Raw genomic sequence first — 12,030 nt, forward strand, 5'->3', positions numbered from 1 at the left:
AAAAAGTGAGCTTTACGTGTTATACATAACTGAACAATGTTGAGTTATGCACTAACGTTTGATTTAGTGGTATCAGACTGTTTCTTTTACTACGTGTTTACTGAAATAAAGTTTGAATGTTTGACTGAATTGAATTAATGAACATCTCATCCCTCTGTCTCCATGTCATTGTAGAACACCCATGCCTTTGGAATGTGAAGCTTGAGGTCTACAAAGACAAAGACATCTTAAATGAAGGAGGAGAACCTGACGAGACGGAGGATAACATCCTGTCCTTTTCTTCACAGTTGCCCGTGTATCATAGGCTTTAGATTTTGAACTTAAGATCACTCTGATCATTACGTTGTTATGAACCCCAAGAGAAGAGAGAACATTATCGATGGCAGTAGATACGTTTCCGACGACACAGTATACCTAACGACAATACTATCAGACTGTTTCTTTTACTACGTGTTTACTGAATCAGGGAAAAGTTCCCCTCCACGTTTGGGAGAAGAGTGAACAAGGCTGGGAGATATTGTTAATATTGTTAATATGTTATTGTTAATATTGTTAATATTGTTAATATGCACATTAACGTTTGAACAACGTTACCATGGGAGTGAACGGAGTTGTCAGAACGCTTAATAAAGTTTGACTTTATCTGACTGTTTTGTTGACATTCCCTTTAGCACAGCTCCATCTAGTGGATGCATAACGCAACCCCAGTCAAAAAAAAAAAAAAAACACAGTGCGCCTTATAATCCGGTGCGCCCTATATATGAAAACAGTTCTAAAATAGGCCATTCATTGAAGGTGCGCCTTATAATCCGGTGCGCCTTATAGTGCGGAAAATACGGTAGTCCTCTTCTTCCTGCTTCTGAATAGATTAGACGTGTTTCTCCCTCGCTCCTCTCATACCACTGCTTTCCAGCTTTTTTCTTGCTTCTTTTTTATAGTTTTAACATTTTTTTTATATAGCTGTTATTCCTACCATGCCTGCTATCTGTCAAAGTTGTGTGGATCTTTCAAAGAGAGTAGACTTATTGGAATATACTCTCCAGGGGCGACTCTCCGCACTCGAGAATCGCTACGCTAATGGTTCTCCACCCACGCAAGCCTTTGAAGAGGATTTAAATCAAAATTCACACTTCCCAAAGCTAACGAGGCAGGTGACAGCTGCAAAATTCACTGGACAGATGAATTATCTACTGAAAAGCAGCCAACTGAAGTCCTCGTTAGCACCGTTAGCATCATTAGCAACAGGTAGGCCCGAGCCATGGGCTTGCATGACTAAACAGAGCCGAGATAGGAGTCTGAGACACCGGCCCGCGGAGCAGCGAGCTGGCATGACTCCCAAGGCCCGAGATAAGAACATCAGAGTCACGCCAAGATTTCCCAGGCCTGGGAATCACGTGACTCCCCGGCCCCCCCCGGCGACTCCCCGGCCCGCAGACACGAGCTCAAGGTCACCCCCTCCTTCTTCTACTTCTCTGTGTGACATGCAGCGGATGAAACAGACTTCACCTCCAAAAGATACTTTGTTGATTGGAGACTCGGCGATCAGAAACGTAAGAGGTAAAAAATTACATATCCACTGTCTTCCTAACCTAACGGTCTCAGAAATAACAAAAGATTTGGAAGAAACACTGTCTAAAAACCCAGACACAAAGCGTCTTGTATTACATGTGGGACAAACCGATTCACGTAAAATGGGCTCAGTAGACTTGAGACGTGATTTCATGGAACTTTTCAATAGACTTGACAAGCTTAAGATTGAGACATTCATCTGTGGACCGCTACCCACTGTTGACAGAGGTAACCTGGAATTCAGCCGGCTCCTAAGCCTTAACACTAGGGTTGGGTACCGAAAATCGGTACCGGTAGGTACCGGTTACTTTACATTCGGTATGTACCCGTACCGAATCGCAAAGGAGATTTCGGTTCCTCATTTCGGTACTTTTCAAAAAAAAAAAAAAAAAAATGGTGTCCGGTGTCATGCAACAGTCAACCACACGTGACTTGAGTCGTGACGTGTGTGTCACGTGAGTGACATCGCCTGTTTCCAATTTCCAATCAGTGCGTGTCGTGGTAGTGAGGTGAGCAGTTGTGTTGAGAAGAAGAAGAGTGAGTTTATAGTAAGTGATTGTATTATTGTATTATTGTATTGATAGTATTATTATCATCATAATAATCATACTCATAGTCATATTATCTAATTTCGCTAGCTAGCCTAGCTACGAGGTCACCGAGAATGCCGAAGACCGCAATGAAGCGTTCTAAAGTGTGGCTGCATTTCACCCGACTCGATGAAAACAACGCGAAGTGCTTAAAATGTTTAAAATCATTCGCGTGTAAAGCAGGCAACACATCGAACTTGATGAAACACCTGACAACGCACGCGATACATTTAAGGTCAGAAGGGTGCACCGTGTTTGACAGCTTGCGCAAGTTCACCAGCCCTTCGGCGGCAAGCACCTCAGCAGCAGCAAGCACCTCCGGAGAGGGGGAGGCGGAGATCGCCATTCCCATTGAGGATGATGATGACAGCATTTCCTCAGGTTGGTAATAATGTTTCCGTTTATTTATTTAAAGAGGGGGACAGTGGACATTCGCCCTCTATGATTTCTTGCTTTGTTTTATTTAACCAGGAAAGGGACGGGGGATTGAGAGATTAAACATGCAGGTAGGTAGGCCCCAGCTGGACTGGGGGAGGGGGAGTAGGGTGAGGGGTGTGTGGAGGTCAGGCAGACCGTCTGATCCGCACCCAAGCGACCCCAGGTGTCGTTATATGGTACAGCATTCAAGAGGGTCCTATCCAAGACAGGCAGCAGCAAATATTTAGCTACAGTAACATTATTTAACCTATGTTTATATTGTTGGCTCTCCAGCTACAGCATCAGAGACCCCATTCACCTTGGCAAAGAAGGGAACTTTGACCAATGACAAGGTGGAGGAAATTCACAGGGCTGTTACCAGGTTTGTGGTCAAGGGACTGCATTCCTTTTCCACTGTGGAATCTCCCTGTTTCAGGTAAAGTGACGTGAAAACAATATTTGTTTACTTTATGTTTATAAATCTGTGCCATTAGACAATTATGTCAAAACAAAACAAAAGTCAAAATGACAATAATAAATATCCTCAAATATGTTTACAGAGAGATGACCACCGCCCTCAATCCTCGCTACAAACCGCCATCCAGGGATGCTCTGTCCAATACCCTTATTCCTGCATGGTACTCTGTAGAAAAAGAAAACCTCATTAAGGAATTAGCACACATACATGTGGTTGCTATTACCTGTGATGGGTGGACGAGTGTGGCACAGGACCACTATTTAACGGTTACTGTGCACTACTCGATTCATGGCCACATTAAGCAGAAGGTGCTTAACACCAAAGCTGTGTATGAGTCACAGACAGGCCTGGTGGTGGCAGAAGAAATACATGGCATTCTGGCTGAATTTAAGTTAAACAAAAAAGCTGTAGCCGCCACAGTAGACAATGCCAGCAACATGGATGTTGCATTGAAAAATCTGCCCTTATTAAAAGTGGGGTGCTTCGCCCATACCCTAAACCTTGCAGCCCAGAAGGTTTACTCCATCAGTGCAGTTACACGGTGGTGTGCCAGACTGCGCACAGTTGTGGTGTGGCTGAAGCGGTCCACCCTGTCCAAACCTGTCCTGCGGGAGAAGCAGCGACTTCTGAGTAAGTAGCGCCTATAAATCTCAAAAGGTTATGTTTGTTTCAAACATCTTCAGCAATGTAGTTTGTAATTCAAAATGTGTTTCAGACCTGCCAGATCACAACATGATTCTGGATGTCAGAACACGGTGGAACTCCCTGTTCCTGATGGTAGAGCGGTTTCTGGAGCAGTACCCAGCCATCCAGGCAGCTTCACTGGACCAGCGACTCAGAAAGCCAATGGAGAAAGACAGGTGATGGACAAGATGGGTGTATTTTACTTAAGCACACTTTATGAGCTAGCAATAACATTTCACTGCACATTATACCTGTGTGATGGAGTATGGAGAAGTGGACCTTGAAAAGATCAGTTGTTAAACAACTTTGTTGATATTTTTTATTCTTTATTTTATCTTCTTTTTTCACCCAGGCTGGAAAGGCTCACAGACAATGACTTCCAGAAAGCAGAGGAGTTTGTGAACGTCATGAAGTTGCTGTACACCTCAACCCTCTGCGTATCCAGTGAGAGGTCCCCCACATGTGGCGAAATTCTCCCCATCCTGAACAAGCTGGAGAAGCATTTCAGGGTGATTGAAGGAGACGACACTGAGTTCACCCGTGCTGTGAAAGAGGCGGTCTGGGGAGATCTGAAAAAGCGATACCAGGTATTTTCCATTTCCAAGCATAGCCTATGCTTACAAGAGGGCAAACCACATCATTTCACTGTTAGACACTAAACAGTTTGTCATGTTCATTTACAGAATCCAGATATTCAGAACTTTCTCCAGGAGGCCACTTCGATGGACCCTCGCTTCAAAGGCAGATTTAAATATGCTGATGCCTGGGAGAGGTTGAAGAAAGCAGCAGTTGCCAGTGCCAGTGCAACAGAACAGGTATTTTATCCTCATCCTTGTTTACTATGTGTCCTATAATACCGTTTCTATGATGAAGTATTGCTATTTATGTGCAAAATTGTGCCTACAGCTTCCAATGGCGGGCACAGGGCCAGGGGAAGAAGATTCAGATGAGGACAAGGCAGAGGAACATGTAAGTTCATAAATAATCATGGAATACCTCAAATGAACGAATGCAATTTTTTAAGTATGTTTGTCTAAACACTACTTTTATGTATTTTTCAGCACAAGAAGCATGCCAAAAAGTCAGCCCTAGAGGAGCTGTTTGAGGATGAGGACCTAGAGCTTCTTCAGGAAACAGGGACCAGTAATAGGGCCCTCCCCATCACTGAAGTGGTCCAGAAAGAAATTGAAATGTACACAAGTTTGTCTTCAATCCCATCAGGTCAAGACCCTGTAGTCTGGTGGTGGGGTAAGCGGGACAGCCTCCCCATACTGTCTAAGCTTTCAGATAAATACATGTGCGTACAAGCCTCATCCACACCATCTGAGAGGGTTTTCTCATGTGCAGGTCATGCAATTAGTCAAGAGAGGTGTCGTATTTTGCCAGAGAAGGCAAATATGCTCATCTTTTTGCAAAAGAATTGCTGAGGTGGAAGTTTTATTTTTATTTATTTTTATTTGAGTGTGTGGTGGGTTAACATAATTCAAACATAATTTAACTGTAATATTATATATATGTTTATTGTGCCTCAGTCAGCAGGAGTTTTATTTTCATTTATTTTAATTTGTGTGTATTTAACAATATATATTGTGCCTCAGCAATAAAAAAGTGAAAAGCTGTTTAATGTTGTCGACCGTGTTATTATTATTATATATATATATATATGTCATTTAAAAAAATCAAAAGTACCGAATTAAGTACCGTTTTGGTACCGGTACCGTTTTTAAAGTATCGGTTAGTAACCGGTACCGGATAAAACCCAAACGATACCCAACCCTACTTAACACGTGGCTCTCTGGTGCGTGCCAACTTAAAAGGCTGAAATTCATTGACCACTGGAACATATTCTGGAGGCAGAGAGACCTATTCAAAAGAGATGGCCTCCACTTAAACAGATCGGGAGAATACCATTTGATGAACAACATACTCTTCAACCTCATAAACTCTGCTCCCCCTTCCCTCGCTCTTGAACCAACTGAAAGGCCTACAGCGCAGGATTCTTCAGACTCAGCACAGGCAGCTGAACTGCTCACAGTGGATAAACTCTCCCCACAGTCCTGCGACTCATCACAGCCTACAGTAAAGGGCCTTCCAAACTCATCACAGCTGGCTGAAGTGCGTGCTGCAGATGACTTATCAATCTCCCCATCGCAACTGCCTAAACTGCGCTCCACAGTCGCCAGGGCAAAACTAATCATTAGCCAACTCGTTGAACCCCCACTAAGGCGACGGTCCAGCCCCTTTCCTCTCCCCCCACCCTCCCTCCATTTACATTTACATTTTTGGCATTTAGCAGACGCCTTATTCCAAAGCGACTTACAATCAATACATTTGAATACTAAGCATGTGAATCAGCAGTCCACCATTCGTTGCAGGAAGAGTACTCTAGCTCGGGCCCGGGGCCACTGATAGAAGGAAAAACCTTCTCCCTATTATCGCCTTCTACAAAAACTTTTATTTTATTTTTTATATTACTGGAGAAACTGAGAAACAGTACAAGGGGGGCAATAGAAGTTCTTAGGGACACAGAAGAGGGGAAAGCGGGTGTCTTTAGGAGACGTAGTGGTGAGGGTCAGAAGATGTCTCAGGAGGAGCAGTTAAGATGTAACCTGAAGAGATGGGTCTTCAGTCTACGACGGAAGATGGGTAGTGACTCTGCCGTTCTGACAGCCGTGGGGAGCTCATTCCACCAGCGGGGAGCCAGTGTTGTGAAGAGACGTGATCGGGCAGCCCGACTGCTGTGTAGAGGAGGTGGGGCCAGTCGGCCAGCCGAGGTGGAGGAGCGGAGTGAGCGGGCAGGGGTTTGGGGGGTTACCATTTCCTTCAGGTAGGCAGGGGCTGTCCCTTTAGCTGCCTGGTATGCAAGCACCCTCCCTGCCCCCAACCCCCCAAACCACTCTGCCCCCGACCCCCCAAACCACTCTACCCCCAACTCCCAGAGACACTCATCCACTGAGTCCACTGAGCTCTCCTTCCTCCAACTCACGCCGTTCCTGCCTTTCTCAGCTAAGTTAGAGAAAATGGTGAAGACAGGAGTAGAGCTCACCCCGAAAGCTGCTCCATCTCAGGCAACTCTCCATTCTACAACACCTGGCCCCACACTCCCTGTGACGCCAGCCTCATCAACAATGCCAGCCTCATCAACAATACCCATCGCCCTACCCCGCCACAGGATGCTATCTACAACACCCATCCCCATCCCCCGGATGACACCCAGAATCAGTTGATGCTCTAACAGTCCCTGCTTCCATAGAGTTGATACCATTGACATTCCTGATATAAAGCTGGGACTCTCAACTCTTGCTATCCCTGTTCATATCAGTAACAGAACAGTTAATTGCAAGTCTGAATGCTTTATACACCCCTCAAATTAAATTTCTGTACCCTGCCACACACAGCCCACACAGAGACCAAACACAAAACCACTCAAGCTAGCACTTTTCAATGCCAGATCCTTAGCTAATAATTCTCTCTTAATCAACGACTTGATTAGCTCCTATGAACTAGATTTCTTATTTATCACTGAGACCTGGTTAGATAAAGATAACAAGACACCAATTCTTATTGAGTCAGCACCCCCCAATTTTAGAACCTTAGATGTCGTTAGATCCCACAAAAAAGGTGATGGAATCGCCTTTCTTCCGAGACAGTTTTAACTGCAAACAGAAATCCTTCGGGGAATTTTTATCATTTGAATATCTTTCAGTTGTTTTTAAATGTTCCACTCGAATTATTTTTATAATTGTATACAGACCACCCCAATACTCTACTAGCTTCTTTAATGAACTTACAGAGCTTCTCTCCATCATTACTACTGAATTTAATGGTCTGATCATTGCTGGTGATTTCAATATTCATGTAGATAACTCAGAGGACAACAAAGCCAAAGAACTCTCTGTTCTGTTAGATGTTTTTGAACTTCAACAACATGTGAACTTCCCTACTCATAATCGAGGTCACACTCTGGACCTTATCATCACCAAAGGCCTAGATATTTCAAATGTTGTTGTAACTGACATTGCCCTGTCTGACCACTGTTGCATATTCTTTGACGTATCTATCTTTCCTGTTATTCAAACTATGTCTAAAACTATTTCAAAACGATATATCAATGAAAAGACCAGTGCACTGTTCACACAGGCCTTTTCCCTAGCCCCCCCCCCAAACTTCTATTCCAACCTCAGTAAATGACCTTCTACACGATTTCAACTTAAAAATCACAAAAACCATTGATGATATTGCACCCATTAGATCCAAATGCATCTCTGGTAAGCAAAAAGCTCCCTGGAGAACTGCCCCATCCGTAAAGACCCAAAAAAGAGAATGTCGTAAAGCAGAGCGCAGATGGAGAAAAACAAACCTTCAAGTCCACTATGATATCTATAAAGAGAATCTTCAGAACTATAACTTAGAAATAAGAAGTGCCAGGCAATCATTTTTCTCTAAGATCATAAACAATAACATCAATAATGCCCGCATCCTTTTCAGAACTGTTGACAGACTAACAAATCCCCCAACACCCATTGCTCAGGAATTTCACTCAACTAGTAAATGCAATGAGCTTGCATCCTTTTTTAACAATAAAATAGAAACCATTAGACAAGGCATTAGGTCTTCTGTGTCAGGCATGAAAAACATGTCCCCATTAACAACCCCAAATAGGGGGGACATAACAACCATGTCACAATTTAACACCATTGATTACAAGACCCTAGATAAAATCATGTCACGTCTTAAACCATCCACCTGTGCCCTTGATGTCCTGCCAACAAGCTTTTAAAAAAACATATTTAGCTGCATGGCAGGCGAACTAATACAAATAATTAACACCTCCCTTTCATCAGGAATCTTCCCTGAAGCCCTGAAAACTGCAGTTATTAAGCCTCTACTAAAAAAGAACGGCCTAGACCCATTTGTACTAAACAACTACAGACCCATATCAAACCTTCCCTGTACAGGAAAAATTATTGAAATGGTTGCCCACGAACAACTTAGCAATTATTTGACCCTAAATGATCTCTTTGATGACTTTCAATCAGGCTTTCGCCCCCTACATAGCACTGAAACGGCCCTTATTAAGGTCCTTAATGACATTCGCGTAAACACAGACTCCGGAAAAATCTCAGTTTTGGTACTACTAGATCTTAGTGCTGCCTTTGACACTGTAGACCAGGGGTAGGCAACCTTTTTGATATGAAGTGCCATTTTAAAATGTTCTTGTTAGTCAGTGTGCCAACCACAATATCAACATTAATTATGACTCGACATCAAACCAAACCAAACAGACCAACTGATCTGCATGAACAACAATTTTCAGCAAAGAGCTATGTATGCAAAGCCATGTATGCTAAATAAACAGGCCTAACAGTCAACTAACTGAAACTTGAACAAAATGACCAACATAACATCTAAGACAACTAAACTTTGTGATGCGTAGCACAACTTTAAGCAAATTGGAGCGCTCAATTTCTACCAAAGTTGCAATGCTAACTGCGCTCCCTATGGTTATCATTTTAATAAGTAGGCCTAACTGGATGGTGATTATACAAGGGTCTTACTTGTATGAATTATACTTTATATTTATATAATTATGTGGTTGTTACTTACATTTTATTCTTTTATTCCAACCACAACAAACTTTTTTTTTTGGTTGCAAAGAGCTATGTATGCAAAGCCATGTAAACAGTCCTAACAATCAATGTGATCCCTGGCCCTGTTTTCCTTTGCTCAACTCCATTATCTGGGGGTGGTACTTGGTCACTTTAACTAACATGGCATGTCATTCACATCTACGCTCTCATCAAGTGCGAGGCTAAACACCGTCGCATCTTTCAAACCAGCGGTCTGCTGCGCTTTCATGTTTTCTGCCATTTCTCCTATTCTTCGTTCCACACTTCTGGCTGACACTGGGATGTCTTTTATTCTTGATTTTATTGTGTCTTTGTTTGATAAGCCTTCAAACAAAACATCTGAGCTACAGAGGAAAGCCTCCTATTATTCTCCATCAGTGAATGGCTTTCCACGTTTCGCAATGCAATGAGCAATGCGAAAGCTTGCTTCAGTTGCGTGATTTTTAGCAGTGGCAAATGCTTTAAAGGTGCTGGCCTGCTTCCCATACCTTGACACAGCACGTCTTATTGATTCGGCCTTGTCTGTTTCATCCTTGAACGACTTCTGATGTTTGGTCTCTTAATGCCGTTTAACGCTTGAAGTTCGGCAAACAACATTCGTGACATAGGACACATACAGCACGGTCTTTCTGGGACACAAAACCCCACTCTTATTATATATTATTATTATTATATTGTTATGTGTGCTTAACAGTAACACTTGTATCGAATCGAATTCAGAATTTTACTTTGAAAATTGGCGCAAGAAATACGGCTCTCGTGGAGTGGAAGAGAGACTAGGGCTGCATTCGTAAATTCGCCCTGAGAGCGCCGGAGCGTCCCTGAGACCGCCTCTAGACTCTAGTCCAATCAAATTACTTGGTCCCATTATGACGTTGAACCCAGTGTGCGCGAATTTACGAACGCGGCCAACATAAAATAAAATAAAAACATTCTCCCATTCTCGCACTTATTGCTTGCGTGCCACTGTTTAAGCTGTCGCGTGCCACTGCTGGCACGCGTGCCATAGGTTGCCGACCCCTGCTGTAGACCATGACATTCTAATAGATAGACTAAAAACCTGGGTAGGACTTTCGGGCACTGCCCTAAACTGGTTTAGATCCTACCTACAGGACAGAAGCTACTATGTCTCCATTGGCAACTTTGTATCTGACCAAATTAAAATGACATGTGGGGTTCCCCAAGGGTCAATCCTTGGCCCCCTTCTATTCAATCTCTACATGCTTCCATTGGGACACATCATAAAAAATAACAAAATTGCCTACCACAACTATGCGGATGACACTCAAATCTACATAGCCCTCTCACCGAACGACTATAGTCCCATTGACAATCTCTGTAATTGCATTGAGCAAATAAACGCCTGGATGACACAAAACTTCCTCCAACTAAACAAGGACAAAACAGAGATAATTGTATTCGGTGCACCTGACAAAAGATCGAAAGTCAGTGCAAAACTTGATTCTCTCTCTCTTCACAGTAAAAAACAGGTCAGAAATCTTGGTGTAATTCTAGACTCCGATCTAAACTTCAACAGCCACATAAACTCAATAACTAAATCAGCCTACTATCACCTGAAAAACATAACAAGAATGAGAGGTTTCATGTCCAAGCAAGACCTTGAAAAACTCATCCATGCATTTGTTTCGAGTAGACTTGATTATTGTAATGGTCTACTAACAGGCCTATCTAAAGGAGCTGTTCGTAAATTGCAGCTCATCCAAAACGCCGCTGCTAGGGTCATAACAAAAACAAAGAAATTTGAACACATTACACCAATCCTGAGATCCCTGCACTGGCTACCAGTCTCTCAGAGAATTGAATTCAAAATCCTCCTAATTACATACGAATCACAAAATGGTCTTGGACCAAAATACATATCAGATCTCCTCCCACCCTATATTCCCGCAAGGTCCCTAAGGTCAGCTGAGACAAATCAGCTAATAATTCCAAGAGTAAAAACAAAACACGGTGCAGCAGCTTTCAGTCACGCTGCTGCATGCTCCTGGAACAAACTCCCTGAAGAAATCAAACAGGCCCAAACCCTTAAAATATTTAAATCTAAGCTAAAAACCTTAATGTTTTGCACCAGTTATGATTAAACAGAAACACTTCTATCAATGTCTTTTTTCCATTAACTATTGTCTTTTTAAATGTTTTATCTATTTACTTCTTATATTTGCTTTTATTCATTGTAATTTTTATTTTCTTATGCTCCTCTTGCTGTAATTTTAAATAATGCATGTAAAGCACTTTGAATTGCCCCTGTTGTATGAAATGTGCTATACAAATAAACTTGCCTTGCCTTGCCTTGCCTTTTGTATATGTTTTGTATGTATACATGTTTTGTATGTTAATTTGTTAATTGTTAATTGTTAATTTTATTTATAAAATAACAATAAACATAATATTATATGTATTGTACATTTGTATAGTTCATTTGTTCTTTAAATAATAACTCACAAGACCACACCTCAACTGAATTAGTTGGGAATGTGGGATGTAAATGTATTGGATACAGATCCAGTGACTGCGAAGAACACAAGAACTAAGAAGAACTCCAAGACGCCAGACCCATCAAGATGTAGCACAATGTAGCACATGTTGTAGAATGTTGTAGAATGAACTCGTGATTGCTACTGGTGTTTCATAACGTGGTTCC

At 42.4% G+C, this 12,030-nt stretch overlaps 1 protein-coding gene across 1 annotated transcript; it reads left to right on the forward strand.

The window, feature by feature from the left end:
* Window positions 1-3,491: 3,491 nt before the first annotated feature.
* On the forward strand, window positions 3,492-5,328 carry LOC308171224 (E3 SUMO-protein ligase ZBED1-like; the record flags this gene model as incomplete). The annotated part of the gene is made up of 6 exons (XM_080546067.1): window positions 3,492-3,684; window positions 3,770-3,914; window positions 4,091-4,325; window positions 4,422-4,553; window positions 4,645-4,707; window positions 4,800-5,328. The coding sequence occupies 6 exons, from the start codon at window positions 3,492-3,494 to the stop codon at window positions 5,163-5,165; spliced, it is 1,134 nt and encodes a 377-aa protein (XP_080402193.1). The 3' UTR covers window positions 5,166-5,328.
* Between the last annotated feature and the right edge of the window lie 6,702 nt (window positions 5,329-12,030).

The sequence above is a fragment of the Nansenia antarctica genome, assembly GCF_963989245.1.
Source record: "Nansenia antarctica genome assembly, chromosome: 15".
NCBI classification, from domain to species: domain Eukaryota; kingdom Metazoa; phylum Chordata; class Actinopteri; order Argentiniformes; family Microstomatidae; genus Nansenia; species Nansenia antarctica.